The 25,571-nt window shown below is 38.3% G+C and overlaps 1 protein-coding gene across 8 annotated transcripts in view; it reads right to left on the bottom strand.

Moving 5' to 3' along the window:
• Positions 1-243: 243 nt before the first annotated feature.
• LOC141438129 (cytosolic carboxypeptidase 1-like) overlaps positions 244-25,571 on the bottom strand; it is a 78,942-nt gene continuing 53,614 nt past the window's right edge. For 7 of the 8 annotated variants that reach the window (XM_074101828.1, XM_074101827.1, XM_074101831.1 and 4 more), the window contains 5 exons: positions 9,681-9,768; positions 8,774-8,938; positions 6,519-6,695; positions 2,812-2,930; positions 244-1,329 (listed from right to left, as the gene is read on the bottom strand). In XM_074101828.1, the coding sequence (XP_073957929.1) occupies positions 1,251-1,329; positions 2,812-2,930; positions 6,519-6,695; positions 8,774-8,938; positions 9,681-9,768 (628 nt within the window). In that variant the 3' untranslated portion in view covers positions 244-1,250. Of the gene's footprint in view, positions 1,330-1,490; positions 2,246-2,811; positions 2,931-6,518; positions 6,696-8,773; positions 8,939-9,680; positions 9,769-25,571 lie in introns of those variants that run through there. The other variant, XM_074101829.1, reaches the window with a different exon arrangement.

Here is a 25,571-nt window from a genome sequence, read left to right as displayed (position 1 = left end):
TATTATTGTAATACAAACTATACTAGTGTATTTCAATAATTTCTGTATTGTTCTGTATCGTAAATGTTTAGATAGTTTAATGGGAGATTTTCAATATTTAAGACGCCAATTGACGTTGTTTTGTTTACATTTAGATACCTAACCAATTCAAGTATAGAGTGAGCTAAATTTTGTGCCACTGTGTATATTTTTCACACAATACTCAAAATTATTTATTTGTAAGGAAACAAAAAAAACACGAAGTGATTTCATAATTTATTTATAACTGAGATCACAAGCCACTTATAATTTAACTGCCACGATTCCAAAACAAAACATAAAAAAGGCGTGAACACTTCACAAACTATTTCGTACGAAGTCATACGAGTACCTACACGCCTTAGAATAAACTTAAAACAAACAAAGATACCAAATTCACAAATCAGATACCTATTAATTTTTCACCAGAAAATTATTTAATTACTTCAATTCCATGGATTAAAGACAAGTTACGTACGAGAAACAAATAGGTACAATTTTAAGATCACGCAAAAAAGTATGTTTTGAATTTATTGTATTCGATAATCTGGGGCACCTTCAAATGTTTGAAACAGAGTGCTGGGAGAGTACTTTATATTACAGGTCTATAGACTTTAACCCACCTTATTATTTGTTTAAAGTTGTCATACACAATTTGAATAATAACCAACACTCACGAGATTCTAATATAAATTAATAACAACCTGTCAACATGCAGTACTTAATCCCTCAGCTCTCAAAAGTTCAAACAAGCAAGTCTGTAATACCCTTCCCACGAGCACTCGGTCAATGCGAGCAAATTATTCAGACGATCACACGACAGAACACTATTATTATTATTCGTCCATAGGCCGGACTTCAGCCCCATCTCTACTTGCGTTATTAGCCAGGGGGACTATGTGGTTTAAACTTAATTCCTAAGGTCTAGATTTTCACCATATTTTATGTTTGTATCCATAACGTAATTTCAAATTTAATTTTAAAGGGTTCGCCTTTGATAACTAGAGGCCTTATTGTCTAACACAGAATCGCAATCGTTTTCACCACTTCTTTCTATCACACGGTGTAGGATGATGGTAGATAGAGATGGTGAGATCGCGAGCGTCCGGGCGTTTGACAATAGACACAAGATTATCTGCAGCTAATAGTGCTTCCCGACTAGATGCCCTGGCTTGATGTCTTGAACAGTGTTGTCGCGTGATCATCTGAACATTATAGCCTGTAGGACGTGTCTAGTCGAAGTCTTCGTCGGAGTCTGTACGCAGCACACTGTCCGAGCCGGAGCCCGGTTCGCTGTCCACGGCAATCTCACTGCGGACGAGGGAAGGAATTGAAACAAAAATTAAGGAAATTGAAACAGTTGCAGCGGTATTCGAATACACTGCGTTTTCAAATGCATAGACATCTATCTAAACTATACTGAGTGGCAAAAAATCTGGCCCTCAAATGTATACAGAATCGGTAATTTTATATGGAGGGTGGGCCAAATTTTGTGCCGCTGAGTATATGTACATATACGAAACTGATGAAGAGGAAACTTTGTGTGACCAAATCGATGTTAAAAATAGATTATTTCACTAACAGAACGTTGCGTTATTCCAGATTAACCCTTTTACAGGCCTCGCGAATGTAGACGTCTTACCACAAAGTAAATCACACGAATAATATAAAACCGACTTCAACAAAGGAGGTTCTACGTTCCAATGTTTGTATTTTTAACGAATCCAAATGATTGTACTATATTTTATATTTAGTAAGGTCAAATATTTGTGTACATTTATGTGGTTGCTCTATGTCAGGAAAAGGGCTAACATACTTACTCTTTTTTATCCCGGGAATAGAGTTCGCAAAAGAAGTTAGCAACAACTAGTAACACCACAAGTCTATTTTCATATTTTCTCTCAGAATTCCGCTAACATTATTAAAATAGCGCTATAGAAATAATATTTTTAAACAAACAGCCACACAGATGTAATTGGCAGGTAAGTATGTAATTGTATTAGTATGTGTGTGTATGAGTTTGCAGAACGCAGCGCGCCGTCCGGCGGTCGGCCGAGGCTCGCATGCATTTATCAGGTTATTAGCCGGGCAAAAAGGGACAAAAAGGAGCAGAACCACACGATAGTTATGATTAACTTTTATTATTTCATGCGAATCACTCTGAGGCTTTAGCTATCACACTTGCCTGTTGTCTGCTGCACCACTGAAATTAATTTCAATGATGTTTCTGTCGAGAAAAATAAATATGAGTTGGTACGTTGTTTAAATAATCTACCTACTCGTCTATTTACAAGGTATATCTGTACCTCAAAGTAAAAAATGGAACCCTTGTAGAATGATTTTGTCCATCTACTTGTAAGCATACCCTTTATCTCAGAACGTAGGTTACTTATTGTGTGGTATGTGTCAAATTTAAGTAGGTACAAATAACAGGGTTTACTACAGAAATAGCTAGATGTATACTCAACCACAGGAAAAATCGGCTGCTTGCAACGTACCTACTGCCTTTGTTAGTTAAGATTAAGATATAATTCAGAGGTCTGAGCAGGTTATTAACAGTGCCGGTTTTAGCATTTCCAGCGCCCTGGGAGAGATTTCCACGGCGCTCCCAACTTTTGGGAATTTTCTAGTAAATATAGGCTTCGCTAAATGAGCTTAATTTAACGCCGCTATTGGTTATTAACTATCAGGATATCTCTGGTCTATGCCTACTGGTAGGTAGCCTTTGATCGGGACCTAAATGTTCTCCGTCAAACTAGACACTGTTTAAACGAATTGATAGATAAAACCTACCCGTTAAGATCCTTGGTGAGCTGGATATCATCGCTCGTGGCGGTGTCATTCAGTCCGTTGAGCGCCTCGCAGAACTCGCTGCCCACACTCTGCAAGTGCTGCGTGTTCAGATGAAAACCCTACAACAGAAATTTTTATGCTCACCCTGCTCTTCCGCGTTCCTATCATCCGTAAACGTACTTAATTAAATAGTTTTCTACGTCCACACTTTTTATCAACCCACATGCTGGGAAGGCAGAAAAACGTAGTCGGTGCGACTCTCAGCTCAGGTGATCCAATACGAGCGCAAGCTAAGATGACATAGGTACGCCGGAAAGTTTGTTGCGGTCCTTATCGGGAGATCTAGCGGCTAACGAGAATGTCGCGGCACCGCTAGGGACGTATTAGCACACGCGTCTTCAGAACCGTTGCCAGTTGCCACACAACCTGGGATTTTATTGTCACTACCTACTACTGGACCTGGACACTGTCCAGTCCAGTCCATATAAAAGCCAAGGAAAATCCAGCAGGAAACGCGCGAAATACCTGCAACGGCACCTTTGCTGTCATTATATCTGTTTTAGTTTAGATGTTGATGTTTGCGTTAGAAAGAAGATGAGAGCTTATGCTGAGCTTTTATATTAATATACACTCTATATATTGACGAATACTGGCCATGTAGCTTGTCGTCGAGCTTGAGCTTCAGATGTTCAGATACTGCCTTCTCCTTCTCTAACTATTACTGTACGGGTAGGTACATGTCTTATGTCTATAATTAATTCTATGGAGTGTTTAGAAATATAGACATATTTAATTGGAAAACAAGTGCACCCGGACGTATCACATTTAAAAGGCATTAAAATAAATTGAAGTTATTTAAAGTTCAATCAGTTTTATGGCGATGAAATGCAATTTACGTAATCATAGTATGGTAATTTACTAGTTTCCCCATATCGGATTTAGCCTGGTTGGAAACTGCTGTTGACAGGATGCGTTATAGGTGTAGGTTTTCTTACGGTAGACATGCTACCGTAATACTTAACCTATGATGTTTATGTACAATCAGTCAATTATAAGGGAGCGGCCGATGTGTTCAGATATGTAACACTTCTCTATTCTCAAGAGCATTTAGAGCGCGAGCGTGATATATAATATTTGAGTAGGTGATCCAACGTATTTTAGGTTCCTGACGATGACTGTACCTATGCTTAAAATGCATTTACTGATTTCAAATTTCACTAAGGTGCTTGCCAGACGAGGTAAAAGCCAATGGAAAGTACCTATGTTTAATGATTATTTTTTTTATAATTTTAATTGATTATATTCAAAAACATTTTTTTTGGCAACCCCTATTTTGTTCCCGTTTTGTTCAGAAACTTATTTTATTTGACAAAATAAACATTTTATTTGGCTAACAAATCAGTGAAGGTCGATCTTAGTTACTGGGGATCCTCTACTACGAGTATATTAAGCAGGTACATAGTAGAACTAAAGGGGCGATTACACTGAGTCGTTCACCTAACGCGGTTGCCGAACTTGTCAAATTACTTAGGCGTCTTATAAACTACCGTGTTCTTTACACTTTTGCAGTCGCCGCATGCAGCATGCGGCGAACGACTCAGTGTAATTGCCCCTTAATACGCGTAAAGGGATACTTAGAAGGGAAGTAAGAAAAGGGAAAAAGAAAAGTTATCGGGATGCTCAAATATTCGTGTGCGAATTTTTTTCAAATGTTACCATTAAAATAACATGATTGATTGGTGATTATGTGTAAGTACGAGTACTGCCTTTTCGTAACGTAACGTTTGGCAACCTGTTTCATTTCGCAAGTTTTCATTTCGCAAACTCTAAAACTGTAAATATTTCAGGATTTATTTCAGGGCCATCGTGTAGAACCCTTTAGGTTAGGTTAGGTTAGTTTTTAATATTTACAGTTTCAGAAATATTAAACAGTTGGGTAATGAAAAGTTGCGAAATGCAACAGGTTGCCAAACGTTATTCGCCGAAATATTAGTAAACCGTGTAAGTATAATTTGAATACGCGAGTTAAATAGAATTAAACTTTTCATATGCCTTTTCATGTCTCCTGTTCGGAAAGTTCAATTTTCATGGGTAGATACCCGGGAGGAAAATTGCGTTTTCATCTCTAGGGTGGAAAGTTTTTTTTTAATTTATCGATTAGCCACGGAGTCGAAGAGAATTGAGTTACGTCAATGACACTTTTTTTTCACGTTTTGGCATGGCCATCTAGATGCACGTCGTGACCAAGGAGCTTATATACAACACTGGAGGTTGAACGCCGAACATCCGTTTAAAACAATAAGAAATTTGATCTTTATTACGTCACGAAAATATTTCATCTCTTTCTTTAGTTAGGTTAAGAAAGAGATGGAAGTCATTCGTGAAATGTGAAAGAAAGAGATGGAATATATAAATAAGTAATAAAGGTCAAACTTTTTCGTTCGGCGTTCAACCTCCAACCAACTCGTTTTTTTTTATAGTCGGCCGTGGCAACTGGCCAGGTCGAAAAGGTACCGTTGGAGGTTGGATATAAGTAAATTAAATTTACTGAATACTGAATACTAAAATTCAATTTAATATTATTCTCATTTTTTTGTAGTATTTTACTTTCCTCACAGTCGAAATGAAAAGTAGTGTCTAACTCGGGTGAAATTACCAATTTCCCCTCGAACTATTGAGAAATATCTCAGGTGAAATGGGTCACTTTCCACCCTAGGTTATCAATCTACTATTTCTTAACTGTCTTATTAATTATAAATACAAATAATTAATACTGTATAAATACAAAGATTTTACTGGTGACTGATCTCAAGAGATTTATATTGACACTAGCTTAAGCCCGCGACTACGTCTGCGCGGATCTAGGTTATCGCGCGGTGGCGCCCTCTACCGGAATAAAAGGTATCCTATGTTGATCCTTGGGGTTCAAAATACCTATATACCAAATTTCATAAAAATCGGTTCAGTGGTTTCGACGTGAAAGCGTAACAGACAGACAGACAGACAGACAGAGTTACTTTCGCATTTATAATATTAGTAGAGAAGTAGAGATTAGTAGAGATTAAAAATGTTCAATGATAATAAATAAGTTTAAAGATTATACTGCTGATTGGTCTCCAGATATTTATTTTGATACTAAAACATTTTTAATCTCTTCATTGCGTTTTTTGTTTTACAAAGCTTAATATCCTCTGTGTGTCAACTTATCCAGGTAACTAGTTATTATTTTGAAATTCGTAAGTAAAGGATGAAATGATGCATCATTAGAAAGTCTCTGCAATTTTTTCTCATTTAATGAAGCAGTTATGTCCGTAAATTCTGTGTGAACTCCCCTAGGTCTCCTCTACTTTGAGTACTAAGCTACTGGTGTGGTTCATGAGGGTGTAATCAAGTATCTGTGTTGGCATTATGCATGCTACCAGACATAATATGAGGACGTGGATGGCCTAAACAATGAAACTGAGTCAATGCTAATGACCATTTTAGTCGTTCCCAAGTATTTGGTAATCATGTCTGCTACGTTCTATATGACGCTGACTGTAGGTATGATTTAAGCTATGTTGTACGGTTAACGTCAAAGATACGTTTACACTTTACTACCTTGTCGCTGTCGCTTCGTGTTTAAACGTTGTTTGTATGAAATTGTCAGAAGGCATACGTGACAAGGTGTAAAGATAATTTTTGACCTTGACTGTAAGGGTACCTACCTTATAGGGACCTCGATCGAAGCCACAAAATGACGCCTCCATAGTGTAAGAGCGCGTGACACCAAGGTGTCGCCACACCGTGACGCGAGCCGTGCTCTCACGCTCGCGCTCCACTCGGAACGAACACGAACCAAGAGCGAAAGCGGGAGAGATGCGGTGCATGAGCGCTGGCAGCATCTGCCAGACAAGACAAGACGGAGTGAACAGTTTTGTAAATGAGTATTAATGAGGTTTTTGTCTGTCAAAATAGATTAATAGTAATCTCTTTCTTTTGTGGGGCACCCATACAGGTGCGTATAATAATGTATAAAATGTGAGCAATGACAGACTGCAAGCGTGGCAAGATGATGGCGTGTTTATAAACATGAACTGTTTCGCTGTTACTCGCGTAACTCGTATGTTATGTATGTGACAAAGCCTTTAACATTGGTTGACTGAATTCATTTTTATTAGTGGGTAGTACACTTAATCCAGTAATATTAAGAGATTCACTTCGGAATGAGAGATAATAAGCTGGAAACTCGTATACAGCTTCATTTTGGTGTCCTAAATGTTGTTTCAAAAGTCACACAAAATCTCGTGTCCGCGTCGTAAGTTAGTCAAGGTCAAATATCAAAAAAGTCAGTTTTTCGCGATTATCTCGGTTTCTATAGCTCCAGTGATGTTTACATTTATTACAAAGTTATAGAACATTAAATTTGGAACAAACATTGTGTTGAAAAATTTTTCGTACGCCTAACCGTTTTTGAGATAGAGGGCAGAGAGCGCCCACCCAGCGCTCAGCCATAGCAGGGGGGTGTCACTAGGCCATTCCGCCGCCGAGCTACAAGTACATACCGGGCCTCCCCAACGTTGAGGCGATTCAGTGCGACTCAACGCGTGCGAGTGAACACGAGTTATGCGATAGACAGAGAAGCATAAAGTAGGCACGATTCTTATGCCTAAACGTCACTTTTGTACGGCAGTGAAGCTTCTGTACTTGTACTATTACTTATTCTGTGGCCATAGGACTGACTGATGCAAGGTCAACCGTGAATCTCAGTGAATAATTGAAATCTCAGTGAATCTTGTGTAAAGTTTTAAGTAATTGAAATATCATTATTAACAATAACTGATGTATTTGATTTCTTATTTAATTTGCAATGTTCATCTTGATGGTGCCATAATAAAATTTAAGCTCAATCGGAGACCAGGAAGTGGTTGAAAAATGGTTTGCAAATTTTGGAACCTCACTTACGTATTTTCTGACATATTTACATACCTACGTACATACGAACATTGCAAGTTAAATAAAAAATCAAATAAATCATTTATTGTTAATGATCAATTAAAACTTTAAGTATACAAGGTTTTATTGACTGAGATTCACTGTTGACCTTGCATCAGTCAGTACGGCTGAGCGCTGCGGGCTCTCTGCCCTCTATCTCAAAAACGGTTGGGGTACGAAAATTTTTAACACAATATTTGTTCTAAATTTAACGCTCTACAATTTTGTAATAAATGTTACATCATTGGAGCTATCATCATCCCAGCCTATATACGTCCCACTGCTGGGCACAGGCCTCTTCTCAGAACAAGAGGGCATTGGAGCTATAGAAACCGAGATAATCGCGAAAAACTGTCTTTTTTGACATTTGAACTTGAATAACTTACGACGCGGACACGAGATTTTGTGAGACTTTTGAGAGAACATTTAGGACACCAAAATGAGCTGTATACGAGTTTCCAGCTTATTATCTATCATTCCGAGTTTGACTCCTTCTCATTCCTTAAATGACTGGATCATTAGTTGATTGTACCTACAACAAGTGGCATCATAATATACCTTGTTTTTACCCGAGATGTTTTGCCACACGAACCGCCGTTTTAATACAAATGGGTTTTATAAACAAATTAAGTATACACTTTGTTTTAACTTCGATTGCGAGGAAATTAAACCGCAGAACAGTGCAGTTAGTGCTCATTTGCTACCTTTTGTTTCCCATGATAAATAATAAGGATTGCTTACTTTTATTAATTTGATAAGAATCACAACTAGTGAAGAAAATTTAAAAAGTAAAATTCTATTTTTTACATTTTTTGTGTTGGTGGCTGTTACGGCTAACTGCTTTGGTCTAAGACGGAAATTTTACCTTATGCACTAGATCACACAAAATCACTTCATGCAGCCGACATACAGCTTTAATATACAAACTTTACAAGCATGAAAAGTGTAAAATTCTTTATGTTTTATCAAAAACAAGTAACGTGCTTACCAAGTACTTGACAGGCTCGTCTGGCACGAGCCGATCGCTGCTGCACCAGCTCTCGGCGCCCGCGCATCCGTAGAAGAAAACGTTCTTCTTGCGCGAGTGGCCATGGTAGTCGCAGTACACCAGCGGAGACTTCTTCCACACCCGCACCAGATACTCTATCAGACCCTGCATATTAAACATGATCAATTACAACACAATACAAATAAGTATTCTTTAATTCACACCACAAATCAGTACAATATTTTTAAATACTCGTAGACACAAAATGCAGGGTAGACAATAGGCGGTCTTATCGCTTAAAAGCTATCTCTTTCGGATAACCATTACCTTCACAAAACAAACATATCTCCGTTGCGTAAGTTTATGAACAGTTTATTATCAATCTAATCTTTCTTAACGCATTTCTATGTCCTAACGACTAACTAAGCGTTTTTAGGGTTCCGTAGCCAAAATGGCAAAAACGGACCTCTAATAGTTTCGTCATGTCTTGTCTGTCTGTCTGTCCGTCCGCGGTTTTGCTCAGTGACTATCAATGCTAGAAAGCTGTAATTTTGCACGAATATATATGTAAACTATGCAGACAAAATGGTAGAATAAAAAAATCAAAAAAAATTTTTTTTAGCTCCCAGGCGTACAGGGGGGTTATTTTTTTTTCTCATCCAAACTTGTAATGTGGGATATCGTTGGAGAGGTCTTTTAAAACCATTAGAGAGTTGCTAAAACGATTTTTCGATTCAGTGATTTGTTTGCAAAATATTCAACTTTAAAAGGCAAATTTTCATGCGACTACTAATCGCCAAGATGTCAATGCGCATGTGACAATCTCCGGCGACCCTGGTTTCGGTACAAACCGGGACATATTACATTTCCTCTTGTTTTCTCTATTCCGTAATTTAATTTACTGTACCTTCGTGTGATAAATAGTAGGATGCAAAACGGGACTCGGCTTACACCATCTCCGATTTAAATCTTCATTAGTCAGGCCGCATCGATGGCTGCAACAAGGATTAGCATTAAAAGCGGGATCGAGATAACTTGGAAGTTATCCATGTGACACATTTCCTTCTGGACTGGACATGGCCATTAGAGCGTGGGGAACGAACTAGCTGGTAAAAGTGTCATAGAAGCGGTCTAACGATACGATGGGTACGATAATTAATGAAAGGCAAGTCATCAAATTAAATTATGAGTCGTAATAAAATATTCAAATTGTATGATTTTGTTAATGTTTAAAATTATAAGTAACTCGTGAATGTTTTAAGACTGTTATTTAATAGGCCGGCTATATATTTTATAATTTTACACCTAGTCGGAGGTTCATAAATGATTCATGTGTAACACGAGTGTGTGTATACGTAGATTAATACCTAATTCTTCTGAACGGTTGCTTGTAACTAGAGCTGCGAGGTTCAGAAGCAATTCACAAATGTAAAGCACGTTACTGCTCAAAACTGTCCAGGAATTACACGCTGTATGTGAATTTATAAGTTACCGATCTATTACAGAAACTTTTGACGTGTCTGTTTATATATTTTGATGAAGCTTTCAATAAACATAATCGCTTTGATATACTCCAGTGCCTTATCACGCCTGCATCTTTGATTGGTTTTAGGTTGCTAAACATAGTAGGTAGCTATGTAAAGTACTTACTTATGTAAACGAATAATCAATTTCAGATTCAGTTATTAAAATTCTGCAAAAGCTTTGCGGAAAACACTCATAATATTTTCTTATTTTGCAGTTAGGTACTTAATGCGTGCTTGACTTTCTCACGTAAGAGTAGAAATATAACAAGATATTTTACGTAGATAACGGCACATTATTTGAGGTAAAATCTTGAATAGGTAGGTTCTTTTACGCGAATTTAAGGAGTATGGACATAATATTTAGTTCTTCTTTCACCAGTTTACTTCTCTTATATTTATGTTCGAGTCTATACGGTGCAGCTCAGTACTTGTTTTAGATGCGCGACACATTCGCGTTGACAGCTACATCGATATTAAATAAATGATAATTGATTCGTGGTCTTATAAGGCTAACCTCAGGAAGAGCTTTGAGGTACAATTTAATATGACAAGCTATTAAATAAAATGAATGGCTCGCCACGTAGGAATTCGTTGCGCGGCCAAGACTCGCCGCTGCGGAAGCACGCGCCTCAAGCCCATAACCCGCGATGTGTGCTGGCTGCGTCATTATTTGTAGTAGGTAATTATAAATTTTATTCGCAACAAACAACATGCGGACAAAAGACACTTAAGTACCCATCAACCCCGTTAAATCATATTTCAACTGGCTTCTCACGCGCTTACGATATTAACTTCACTCCATAACTGTACTTGTCTGTGCCTCAGCCAACTTTTATTTTCAGATTAATTCCATAGCCTGACTTTTTACTTCCGAAAGATGGCTGTTGCACAGCAGCAACAAGCGACGAATCGTTACTTTTTATAAGGATATTTAATGAATTTTAATCAGTGATGTTTTGTCCGCTGGCCGTGTTGAGCGACAGCCAAAATATTAAATTAAAGATAAATGATTCATTTTCGTCGTCGGCATAAAGTCACGTTCCCGACTGTAATTTTTATTGATGAATCTCAAATTTATGACCTGGACTGACGTAGCGTTGGCCGTCGGATATGGCAGGCAGTTAATTAAATCTTTTACACGGAATACAAATACAGAGGTTGAATATACGTGTTTTGATTTCGACTGATTCTATATTCATTAAAAAAGAAATCAGCTTAAAATTACTTTAATTATTAAGGATATAGGATAGTTTTTATCCCGGAAAATTGCATAGTTCGGAATAGCGATAAACGAATTCTGCGCGGACGGAGTCGCGGGTAACGGCTATACCATATTAGTACATAGAAGCTTAGAAAAAATTATAGAATATTTTTATCCCGAAAAAAATTGCCGTTCACGAGGGAAGACCAAAAGTTTGTTTAGTTAAAGAAAGGGATTTAAAATAAAAAGTGTTAACTTTTATCTCAAAGGTCTCGAAATTAAAGTCGGTTTACATTGATATCTGCTTACTTAAGACTTCTAAGGTTACACATCGTTAGTAAGTAAGTTTCCGATGAGTACAGCGCCGGCATAATAACCCACGATTAGCAACCTACCTACATTTTAAATCTAATTCATTCTTTGGAATGTACCTCATGCTCCCTGGAAACCTGATTTTTTAAGACATAAAGCTGATGTACGCAATATGTACAGAATTAGAAACTTAAAAAAATGTACCGCAATATCATCGGAGTAGGTACAATTTGTTGATAGAGCATCTCCCCAGCAACCCCAAAATTAAATTGAACCCATAAGGTAGAGGCGATTTAGCGACCACTTGCATTGAGTTGGAAACTGAACCTTATTAATTTCTTAATACGTCATAATTTCCATTGTAATTATTAAAATACGACTAGCTTTAAAAATATTCTTTGTCAGGTATGTATTCGATAGCTGCTTTTGATTCTGTGGAAGTATGCTCCAATAAATGGGGCCTTATTAAGGGTTAAGAAATTCTCATAGATACTTACTTTTTCAGTAAACAAGAGGCCAATAAAGTTGTACCGCAGTTATTACTGTTAAATAAGTTGGTTATGGCTAGTTAAATTACTTAATTGTTGCTAGGACGCGAGCATTTCCATTGCAGGCAGTATGACGTTAGAAATGTTTATGGTTCACGCGAGCGAAGCCGCTGGTAAAAGCTAGTAGCTTAATAATTTAATTTATTTAGTAGTTTACAGGCCTCAAAATTAGGTCTATAACTGTACCTAACACTAGGAACAGGAAATATTGCGGACTAAACGCTTTAAAGTTTACAATTTCATTGTGTAGTGTACGGTACTGTGTTTCTGCCGGGAAAGAAAGAACATCTTAAATTGTGTCATTATTTACAGCTAGATAACTTCAGCACGGTGCGTCTGCAATCTACAACGATTCACTACAGCTCTCCCGTTATTAAAGGGCAATTCTTATCGTGTACGTGCTTCTGTCGTAATCGCATTCGGTCCACTGGTAAATGTATAAGTATAATATCAAGTGCTATGTACTTAGTGGATATGGGAAGCAGTCTCTCATATTTATTTAACAGCATATATAAATTAGTATGTGTCAGTGCGTCCTGGAACTGGTAAAGTGCTGTAATATTAAAACAAAAAATTAACTGCCCCTCAAAACGACTTCCTGAGAATGCCGCGTTTTAAAATTCACACCTCACAGATCTTGATAAGAGAACCGAGGCAGGGCGTATCGACAAATTATTCCTGAGATAATGCGTGTTTTATGCGCTCCGGATTTTATAAACTGATGCGGCGGTCACTTTTCATAAGATACGTTGATTTGAAAAAAAAAGTACCGCGTGTTATGTTGGGTCTACGGGCTTTCGTTGCGGAGTATCTCGTGCGCGTTTTTTCCCCGATGGAGTGGTCGGACGCTCGTCCAATTAGGAGTGGTTGTGGAGGCACATCATTAGCGGGAGCGGGTGCGCAGGTCCTCGACTCTGGCGCGGCGCGCGCGCCGGCCCCGGCCGCGGCCTTCGCCGGCCGACCGGTTGCGCATCTTTTACTCTAATCAGGGAAAAAAATATGCGCTGGCCGCATGCGCGATCGAAAGCGAACAAGCGAGAAGTTGCAACCCGCCTGCCGTGTTTTATGGTGGATTGTTGCGGTACCACCACAGCCATGAACAGGGCTGTCCTTAGTTCCAGATCAAATCTGCACTCAAAAATTCTGTACGCGTAATTATTTTTCATGAGGTTGCACTTTTTATACAGATGCAATTTCAGACCATTTACCATGAAAATTATCACATAAAATGCAAATTAATTACTAACGATTTTTTATCAAGTGCTACCTAGAAATACAAGCGATGCCGTAAAAAGTAGTAACAATTCAAGATTATGCCCATTGCCCACTGCCCACTCCTTACCATTTTCAATATGAAAAACGTTAAAGGCAAACTGCACAAAACATCCGACGATTAATGGTGTCTAATATATGACATGAATAGCCTCATGTATCAAGAAAGCATGTTACATAATTTATTAGTCGCATTGATGGATGTGAAGCAGGGTAGGCAGCGGCGCAACGGCGCAGCGCCGCAGCCCTGCGGGTCGCGGGCTGGCGGCTGGTTCAAGGGTCCGCCCGCCCATCTATTTATAGCGCGCCGATGCTATCGGGCACTGCGGCCTGCGCCCGCGCCGCGCACCGCCCTCGATGCACCCCTCGCATAACGCTCGCCCAATAAATAGACCAAAGATGCACTGCCATTTTATATTTATTCCAACTATTTATAACGTAATGACCATTGTTTCTGGCCCAGGTGGAATTAATAGCCGGCAGGCTATTTTAGTGCCACGCTCGGGATTGTCGTTACTTTGATAAATTGCACGTCGATAAAATACTCGTAGGAATGCCATTCGCATCGCAATTGATACGTGGAGATAGTAATATTTCAATGGTGATAAATATCTACATCGACGGCTTAGATAAGTCGGTGTGGCAGGGCCGGCGCGCGTCACGCTCATCCGTATGCTGCGCGCGGAGGCTGCTTCCTGCTGCGCGCCGTCGCCGGTGCCTCGCTAGCGCTACGACTAAGACTCCTCGATTGTTCGGGTTTAACTAGAAACGCTTGGTGAATTTTTATCTGGCGATGTTAGAAAGATGGTAGGGCTAGAGCGGGGCGCGCGAGGTTAGCGTCACGCTTCAGGTTTCGCCACCGACGGCGGGGCGCTCGTAGCGTGTTCGCAGCTGTCACCGGACACAGCGCGAGTTATTTACGATAGTCGCGAGACAATCGCCGGCCGCCGCGCTTATCCGGTGCCGTGCGACATCGACAATAACATGACGTGTCTTTATTAAATACCCTCCTTAGGAATTAACACACGTGCCCGGAGTTTATTTCTAGCCGCTGAATCATGGTGTCCGTGTATGATTATGATAACTTAGGAGTGTGTATGCAAACAAGGCAGGTACAAACGGTTGTGTTAGCTGTAAAACATACGCATTCTACCAGCTCCTGTACTGGGCTTGCAAGTTGCAACTTTACCCAATTTGTAATTCGTATTATGAATTTATGAATGTAGCTTTTGCTAAGGCGTCATATGGCACGCACTGGGCAAGGAGTGGTCGTCGTATCTAACGGTGTAGGCCTACTAATTGATTTTATTTACCGGGTGCGGCGGAAGCAGAGCGATTCGCTACATCGCTACAGAAGACAGTTCAACGACACCGCTCTCGACGCCGGCGCGACGGCACTCGTCCTTCAAGGACGGACTGTGTCTATTATTTTTAACTCTACTTTTCTATTCTACGCCAAAGTTACTAATATAACTCTGTTCCGATTTCATGTACGAGTATTTATCAACAAAACTGATGATCGTTTATGTGTTTATACACGAGTACATAGATGATATAGAGCACCATCACCATCACCCATCCACGACATAACGTCCCTCTTCCTTATGTAGTCAAAGTAAATACGTAGTCGAATGCAAAAATATATATACAGCCATAGCGACAAAATATGTATAGGTAGGTACACATGGACCTTATGTTTTGACGTTTTGGTAACGTATATATATTTTTATGCTTTTGACCGTATCGTAACTTGTTAGTTACGACATTTATGAGGGAGATGGAGATAAGTCCTTTTAGTATTAAATAAAATGTTTTTTTTCTTCCTATCTGTTTTTTGTATCGCTTACTATGTCTGGTGTACAATAAAGAGTCTTTGTATTGTATTGTATTGTAAAGCATCCATCTTTTATTAGCCTAAGACTATACAATTTCCAGAATAATTTTATAAAATTTAGGAATTTCATTAGCATTGCACTAATCCTAGCGGTTGGAATTAAACACGCTATATTACATTAGGAATATTGAATATAAGTTGTTAAGTTTTCTTAAATTTTCTAACGGTCTACATAAATTTCTTATTTTTTTCCGCAGGAACCGTCTACAAAATAAAACTAAAAAAAAAGATGAAATCGGTAAGTCGTTATCAAGTTATGGCGTGACCAAGAAAAATGGGCACGCATTTATAAAATACAGTACGATATATTATTATAGACAATAGATTTTTGGTTCAGTACTAAAAAGAGCATCTTTTATGAAATTATAATATTAATCTGTGGATTTCGTACGTTAAATATTTCTATATGGTTGCTGACGAATTTGACCAAGTGCAAGTGGTTAGAGAACCTGACTACGAAGCTTAAATATGTATTTAAGTATTTATTTATCTGTATAAGTATGTTTATCCGTTGCCTAGTATCCATAGTACAAGCTTTGCTAGGGCAATTGGTGTCAAGTGTCCTATGATATTTATTATTTATTTATGCATTTCATTAGTGTCACTCAATTCTGTACCGCGCTGACACGGTTTTGCAGGCATTTAAACAGTCGGTGGTCAGAAGTGAGGCTACGTAAAATGCAGCAAATGCACATGTACCATCAGTCAAATAAGTGGTCTATCAATTTTTAAACAAGTTCCAATTAAATGAATATGTCGCTAAAGTCGAACTTTGGCTGACGGTGGAGCCGGCCAAGCCCGCCGCCGCCGCGCGCGGACCCCTGCCCGCCCGCGCCCCGCGTTTAGGTACATATTGCTTGTGTCTATTTCGCTTATAATGATAATCACTATAATTCACTTTGCTCTTTTCTTGATAACACTGCTATCATTATGCAAAATAACCCAGAAGACATTTTTCTTTTACTTGGTGACTATAACATTTCTCATGCTTCTTGGGTGTCTAATCCAGGAAGAGTCCAGGCTCAAACCATCTCAATGTCGACGTTAGCGATGATAGAACTTACTCTGCTTGCTGATTTTCTAGCTTTGACGGGTGTGCAGCAGTATAATGAGTGTGCTAATTATTAATGGGCGTTGTTTAGACTTAGTTATGACTAACGCGCAGTGTACCGTAGTCGCTTCTCCCGCTCCACACCGCTGAAGATCCTCACCACAGGGCGTTAGAAATCTCCTTAACTTTATCGTTTTGTTCATATTTTCCACTACTTACACCTAATGAGTCGTGAAAGCCTTTATTCTTTCTTGGGGACTATGAGAAAATTCGTGGGGAACTATCTGATATTGATTGGTCCTGCTTACATAGTTTAGATACAGATCATTCTGTTATTTTTTGTACTCCGTCATTAATAGTTTAATATTAAAATCTATTCCCCACAAACGTACCAATAGCAACTCTATTCACCCACCCTGGTTTTCTCGTGCGTTGATAAGGCTGAGAAAGCAAAAACGCGCAGTTCATAAAAGGTGGAAAATGTATGGTAATCCTCAAGATCATTTAGAATTTGTGTTCTTGCCGAAAATAAAATTCATAGCTGTCCCTCTTATTTCTGGTCCTTCATGAAATCTAAGTTTCCTTCTAATAGTATGCCCGATAACATGTCTTATAAACAGGAAACTTCTAGTGATGGTAATATTATAAGTAACTTTTTTAATGATTATTTTAATTCGGTTTTTATTGATGATCCCTCCAGTGCTGTTGATCTATCAACCTCAGTAGCACAAGATACAATTATTGACTTATGCTCTGTCCACATCACAGAGGACATTGTTTTCAAATTATTAAATATTATTAAATGGAGTGAATGTTAATAAAGGGAGTGGTCTTGATAAAATTCCCCCACTATTTATTAAATCTTGTGCTCGTGAGCTAACGATGCCACTAACAATAATTTTCCAAAAGTCCATATCAAGTGGCCACTTTCCTACTCTTTGGAAAAATGCTTTAATAACACCAATTTTTAAAAGTGGTGACCCACATTTTGTAACAAACTACAGGGGTATCAGTAAGCTAAATATATTTTGTAAATTGTTGGAAAAGCTCGTAACTAAACAAATTATGGCTGCATTTTGTCAACATATTTCACAATATCAACATAGTTTCTGTCGAAGTAGGAGTGCGGACACTAATCTACTTTGTTTTACAGACTTTATCTTGAATAAAATTTCTTCTGGTTGGCAGGTGGATGCGGCGTATACAGACTTTTCAAAATGTTTCGATAGTATTAACCATAATATTGTGTGATTACTGAACTTCAGAAGCTCGGTATGCACGGGGACCTACTTAGATGGGTCAAATCTTATTTAACTAATCGAAATCAGGCAGTTGCTCTAAAGGATCTGGGTTTCGTCCTATCCCTTCTGGAGTTTCCCAGGGGTCTCACCTGGGTCCACTTCTTTTTGTAAACGACATAGCTACATGTTTCCAAAATTCAGGGCATATAATTTACGCTGACGATACCAAAATTTATAAAACTGTTGCCACTCATGCTGATTGCCACTATTTGCAGCAGGATCTTGATAATTTCTTTAACTATTGTTCTAATAATCACCTGTACTTGAATACCGGTAAATGATTGGTTATTAGCTTTACCCGTAAAATCGATCCAATTATATTTGGCTATGTTTTAAATGATACATTTTTAACCTGTTGTGTCCTCCATCAGAGATTTGGGTGTCATCATGGACTCCCAATTGAATTTTATAACTCATATAAACAATATTTGTAGACGAGCTTACAAAAATCTGGGAGTGATACTTAGAATAGGTAAACCGTTCAAGCGTCCACAGATCCTTAAGATTTTATTTTACTTATTTGTCAGATGTATTTTAGAATTTGCTTCTGTGGTTTGGACTCCTCAGTACCAAGTTCATATTGATCGGTTAGAGCGTATTTAAAGTATTTTCCTAAAGTCACTCTGCTACAATACTGGTAAACATTTTGATAAATTAAGTACAATCTTCAAAATATTTCAATTTCCTTTCACTCAAAAACAGGCGTCTTTATCTAGATTAGATATTGTTTTTCAAAATCTTAAAAAATGAAATTAGGTGCCCAGATCTCTTACAAAGTATAAGTTTTAGTATTCCATGTCCCTCCTTGCGTCCTGGAAGATTTTTCCATGTCAGTTTTGCCCGTACTAACTACACTAAACACACTTTTTTCAGAAGAGTTCCATTTGCGAGTTCGCTTGTTACTCTCAAGAAATTAGTCAGGCAACATTTTGTATAGTGTTTTTATCAACATTTATCTTTCACCAAACCTAGTTTTGTTGATTTTTAATTTATTTATGTACTCACATTAGTTTTAAATAACTTTTTGTACCTATGAATATTTATGAACATCGAGGTCTTTATATTGTTTTTGGTTAACCTGTAAACTCATTACAGTACGACTGTATGTGTTCTTAAAATAATAAAAAAAAGAATTCCATTACAAAATCCTCCTCGCTATCGACAGCATGAAAACAGATTAGCGCGCTCGTCCGTCATCTTAATCCATAGACATTTTCATCGGTAAAGAAACTTCAATTTCATGGGGGTGGACGTGCTCAGGCTCCAGTGATAATCGTTGAAGGTGATAAACTAACGCAAGTACCGCTTGTGCGCCGAATGAGTACAGTCCGGCAAAAATAATGATGCATTAGTTTAGAATTAAAAGTAATGTCTAGACTGGATATTAAAATTTGCGGGTATGCAATACCTAGATAAGTAAGAAGGGGTAAGATTGATTGAATTTTTAAAGAGGAAAATTGTTTTAAAAGCGGCATAAGCAAAATTTATTGGTAAAAAGAGAAAAATATTTTTATACATATAATATAAGAGTTTTTCTCAAAAAGTTGTCCCGTCATGAAATTGACAAGAAATCAGTTTTGTCAAGAAATTATTAACCCTAAGGACGAGATCATAAAACATAAACTACATAAAACATCCAAAATGTCTAGACGTCAGGAAAACGTCACGAAATCTTGTGAGGAAAAAATCGAAATTTTGTATGTAACTACATCAAAACTTTCTATTGAATTCAACAACAAAGATAATCTGACTTTTTATCACTTTTACCACAAGGTTTTGTATATATTTAAAAACAATATTACTTATTTTTGTGGTGAAATAGCGTCAAGTTTTTTTTTAAATAACAACTGAAAAATTCAAAAATGGTCAACTTTTGAGAAAATAGTCATAAGCCTACTCGAATAATGTATTAAATAGAAACGTTTAGTTAAACTTACATCTACCTATACGAAAATAAGCCTAGGGCAAGACGGAGTGATAAAGGGTGATATAGTTTTAAAATTGCTTATATGCTCTCTAGAGTGGCTATAAATAGAGGGCTGTAGAGGGCGTGCTTCTTCTCTATATAAATAGTTGTTTTAACCATAAAGAATCAAAGTTATTAAAATACATATTTCAGCCTTACCCTGCTTGAAGTAGGTGAACTGGAAATATCAAACATTCAATGTCATGATTAACTATCAGTAGCTAAATTGTTAAGTGAGGATGATGAATGAAAATAAAATATGGACGCGATCGGGTGCCATGAGGGTTTTCCATGTTATCCTCCCTTATGTCTTTATCTATATCCTCAAGTCACCTTACATTTTTAAGATGTTTTATTGTCTTTTGCGTTCAAAATTGTATACAAAAAGTGCTCTATAGATATAGGTAAACTTAATGTTCTGTTCTGCTTAGGTACATCAATATTTATTCGACATATAAATAAATACTCAGACAGAATCTTGTATTCTACTAGCTGTATAACACTGAAAATATATATTTTGATTAAAAAAGCGCACAACGCTAGCTGTTAAACCACGTCGAATAAAGGCCTCAGACACATAATTTAGCTTAAGTTTAATTTTAACATAATCGTTATTTACGTGTGTATACATCATCTCATTTATTGCAAATTTTTCTCAATATGCAATCTATAATTTATTCTTCGAACAAAAACATTTGTCGTTGAACGACAGAACGAGATGTTGAACAAAAAAATAATCCTCGAAATCGGTTTTCAGCCGACTTACGTAAAAAAAAACAAGCAGCCATCTCCTTTATTTATTAAAAAATCTTAAAAAAAACGGCCAAGAGCGTGTTCAGTATACTGAATTTCAATCTAAATCAGTTCACCGGTTTAGACGTGAACAGGTAACAAACAAACAGACTTATAAACTTTCGCATTAGTGGGATTGATTCTGACGATATTCATTTGACATCCAACTATAGGTACCTACTTTTTCTGTTGATTTAGAAATCATTGTTCGTTTGACATGCCGCACGACTTTCATGGACCATTCATCTATTTACAAAGCGCTACATAATCTCTGGACCAGGACTGCGGTTTCAGTCAAGACTGGTTTATCATTTCTCACAATAGTCAACCCTAATAGTTTTTATACGAAATCGTCATAATTCAAAGAAATAATGACTCTCACGGTAGGTACAGTTATTTGGGTCAAATGCGGGTAGTGCTCCTAATAATAATTTAATTTGCCGCTGCTTTGATATTCAATGAGAGTGCGCTCGAAAATGACGATTCGTGAACAGTTAATGAACATGAGACACATTTAGGGTCACACGAGGCATAAAAAGCTAGCAGAGTAGTGGCAGGTAAGAGCTCGTGTCGGCGATTGCACTTCTTTATGCTATTTAGAAACAGGTAAATGGTCAATATTGAGTCATGCGGCTTGAGCTCAGGATCGATAAGATGAGAATGTAATGGTTGCGAGGCCAAATGCCGCGAGTGAAGCCCGGCGCATTATTTACATAATCGTGAGGACTGGACGGCCTTGACTCAAGGAGGATTCAGGCTGGAGCTTAGGGCACCTTACCGCCCTTCTGAAATGTGTTAAATTATTATTCAGAAGTAAGTATGAGTAAACTTATGATTCATGCGTCTCCCAATAAATAGTTTCTGGAAAAAAATAGTTTCAGCGATTTATTGTCGCAACTTTTTTCTTCGACTATATCGGCTTAATCGCTCTATTGCATCGAAGTCAAATATGCATCGTAATGCCACATTACGAGTACGCCCTCTCAACGGTCCCACTTTTGGTAAGCAGGTTCAAGTTCAACGATGACAGCATGACTTGCGCACTGGTCGTTGACTCCGCGTTTCCATTGCAGTGATGCAAGAGTCAGAGCGTGAACTATTCGCAGAGCTTGACGTTCTCTCGAGATGGAGCCTCAAACGGAGCGATTGACATCATCGAGCATCAAATCGTCATTGCATTTGAACATCCCGCTATCTGAAATGTCCTATTGCTTTGGAAATCGATCTAAAAGGAAGATCACGTAGCTGATTATGCAGATACGATTTAACGTTGGATTTAATGAAGGCCAAGGGCAGGACCAGCGTTTAGTCGCAATTTTTAATTGTTTTGTTTTCATTGCTGAACTTGATTCCTGAATGTTGTTATGATTGTAATTTGGTCAATCAAGGGTGTCAGAGGCTGCGCAGCTGCGCCGTGTGGCGCGGCGCCCGCGGCGAGCGCCGAACGCCGCGCACGCAGCATTAGCGCCGCGACCCGCTATTATGCTCCCAGCTCTGGCTGCCATCGGAGGTAATTCATTAGCTGACTGTGCGCCTCGATTATTTACGACCGCTTAGGTTTTGTCCGAGAATTGCTCGACGTACGTCCCGCATCGCAGCCACGTAGCCCAGCTCTTAATGGAATACGAGCGGGAATAATGAGAACATCTGAATAGAACATGCGAGGTCAAGGATTCGCGCGTTACAATGTACCTTTGAGAAAGCATATTCACAAGTTCACTGCGTGCCTGCCTTTTGATTTATTGCGATGCGAAATATGTATGAGGGATTCATTAAGCTGTGCTAGTCAATGTGGTTTGGAATGGTACTTGTTAAAGTAACGAGTGTCAGGCATGAGTGTTTTTTCTTTTCTTTTCTGAGAACCACCATGAGGAGTAACTAAGTTCTGTGAGAATGCAAGGTAATTAAATAACTGAAGATAGGGATGGGTAAGGAAGAATACGTTAATGTATACGGCCTATGTGATATGCCTATGTATGTTATCGTATACGAATGCAGCCTAGTTAATAGTTATCTTCTTTTTGCGATAAGTAGGAGTCATGCGAGATGAGTGGCAGCGGGATGGGGGGCCGAGCCGCAACGCGGTTTCCGGGAAGGTCCCAGGACAGCTTCTAATTGCAGGGCGGCGATGTTCGCGTGTCGGGACATGATTCAAGGTGATGCGAGACCGTTGTTCAGCGCGCATATCAAACGTCGAGCGAACGTGTCCGTGCATAAGTTGTGAACCGTTTTATAACTGCCAGCAGACAGCATTCACGAACGTAGATATTAATCAGATGCAGTTATGCAGGGAGAGGTAGCGACGACAACGATTACAGAACGTAGTCCTCGATTTTATAGTGGAACATTGTGGGCGACGGTGCGGAAAGCGAGCAGCGACGCTACCCGAGGGAATCCGGAAGCATTACCAAGGCAACGCTAATTGTGCAATTGAGCTTTAGCTTCGCCGCTCTGGCGCACCCGATGTGAACAAATGACGTTTACTGTTTCCCATGTTCAAGTTTATGCAGGAAGTGGGATTATAACACAAATAGAAAATTATAACCGGTAAATAGGCTTTGAGTGGAACTGTTAGGGAAACTGGCCCCATGAGCCTTTTAAGATCTGGGACCTGTAACCTACTATGCTGTTTATTATTATTAAGTATTTTATATCTGCCTACATAAGTATTGTGTCGTGAATTATATCTGGAAACAGAACATTTCTTACTATTAAAGCTATTTGTCCGCCTAAGTTAGAAATAAATTCAAAGCTGTTCTTAAACTATAGGTATATATATGATATAGGATACACCCTATATATCTGTGCCTCAAAAAACTGAGTGGGGTCATTTTAAAAGTTAAAATGTAAAATGAAACTGATACTTGAGAATTCATAAAAATCGTAGGTACCTAATTATAGACCTGCAATCTTCAGAAGTCTGTCTGTTGACTAATTTTAATGTTTAGCAGTAAAATCTTGTAGCTATTAAAATATTTAAATTGCAGTCAGTTGCTGTTTGAACATAAAAAGGATCTACCTCTTTGAACTACCTATGGTACATTCAAGGATTTTAAACTTTTTACTTATCTATATCATTGTAATACAAATAAGACTAGTGTATTTCAAAGAAATGTAAATGTTTAAAGATAGTTCAATGGGGAAAATTCAATATTTCAGACAACAATAACTGACGTTGTTTTGTTTACATTTAGTTAAATACCTATCCAAAACAAGTATAGCTTATTGGATGATATTACGAAATTTATGACTAATGCTTTTGGTTTACTAATGGGTTTGGTGTCAAAAAATACAATTACGCTTCAATAAAATCACAAAGTGATGTAGTACAGCCTTAGAGCAACGCGGGCTTCCTACCGGAAGGGAGTAGCCTTAGCGGTAGATTACCTTTAAAATAGTTCTGGCGTTTGTTGCGGGGGAAAATGTGCACACAAGTGCAGTTCCGCACACTTACATGCAAAAAAAAAATTGCCAACTGACTGTAATGACGACGTTAAGACATAAATAATCCAATAATACACTAATAATTCGTGTACAGATGAATCAAAACTCACACATTGGCGAAAAGTCGGATTTATCGCTTGACCGATCCTAAATTTGTACTGATTAGCGGACTCGATGTTGGTAAGCGAATCAGACAATAATGTACGCCTTTGTTGTTTAAATGTAATTAAATAGCAATAATACGATAACAATTTACTTACAAGTGAAATGTAACACCATCTTTTTGCAAGCTTGATGTCCCAGATCTCTTTTTACAGCAGAAAACTGAACAATTCGGCATTTTTATCACTGCAGCGTTCACTCGCGCGACCTGATTCGGTCTAGTTTGAAATCCGAGCGCGCCTTGTTTTATAAAATTCGTATGCCCAGTTGGGCTTATACTTGGACAGAGGGGAACGCGGCGAATGGCTACTCCCTTCCGTAGGAAGCCCGCGTTGCTCTAAGAGTACAGCCAGCGTTAGTCAAGATTTGTACACTTCAATATCTTCTTGAATTAATTTACCCTGCATGGGGTTCGGAGGTCCTTGATTTGTTTAGGGACTTGGGTCGTCGTCTCAGGGATAGGGAGTGCGATCATATATCTGGATCATGGCTGGTTCAACAGGTGTCCATTGCTGTACAGAGGGGCAATGCTGCCGGGATAATGGGAACTTTTGAACCGGGCACGATGCTGGGAGGGGATTTTTAGGTTAGTTTATGTAATATTCTTTTTGACTGTATATAAGTATTTTATTAATTTAATGACAGTGTTTAGTTTATAGTCCAAATACCACGCACAGGACTTATCACGCTAACACACACGAGTAATATTTACCTCGACGTTTCGGCAACATTACAGTGGCCGTGGTCACGAGTAGACTGAAGTGTGGGGTATCAAGTCTGCCTAGCAGCGCGAGTCCTTCGAACTACCCGCACTTGATCACAAGTAGTACCGGCACTCGTATCACGAACTACCCGCACTTGGTCAAATTAAAGATTACTAACACCAGCAGCAATAAAGTTCGTCTAATTAATAGTTTCACCAAAAATTATATTACCTATAGCAAACAAACGAATCATTATGATTTTCGTCGTTACCCTCGACTGAAATACTGTTGGGAGCCTTCAAAAAATTGTTTTTAAATATATGATATACCTACAGCGTACCGTAAATGCTTGTTGTAAAGTAGTAGGGAAACATAAAATAAAATAAGCACATACCATGTGAGTGCAGATTATGCCTAATTATTTTTACGCCTCCACTATTTCCAACAGTACACGAAAGGTAATTATGTAAATACATATTTAAAACTCGAAATAAGCAAGCCAACGTGCAGTGCTGGCTTGTAAACTATGTATAAGTATATTGCAAATTAGTATTACCTTACAGTATAATGCACCTAAAACAGTTTGGACTGTAAACACGACTGCTACAATGTAAGCAAATCAATT

Source organism: Choristoneura fumiferana, chromosome 18, assembly GCF_025370935.1.
Source record: "Choristoneura fumiferana chromosome 18, NRCan_CFum_1, whole genome shotgun sequence".
Classification (NCBI taxonomy): domain Eukaryota; kingdom Metazoa; phylum Arthropoda; class Insecta; order Lepidoptera; family Tortricidae; genus Choristoneura; species Choristoneura fumiferana.
The sequence above is the reverse complement of the archived record's forward strand: the minus strand, read 5'-3'. Positions and strand labels throughout refer to the sequence as shown.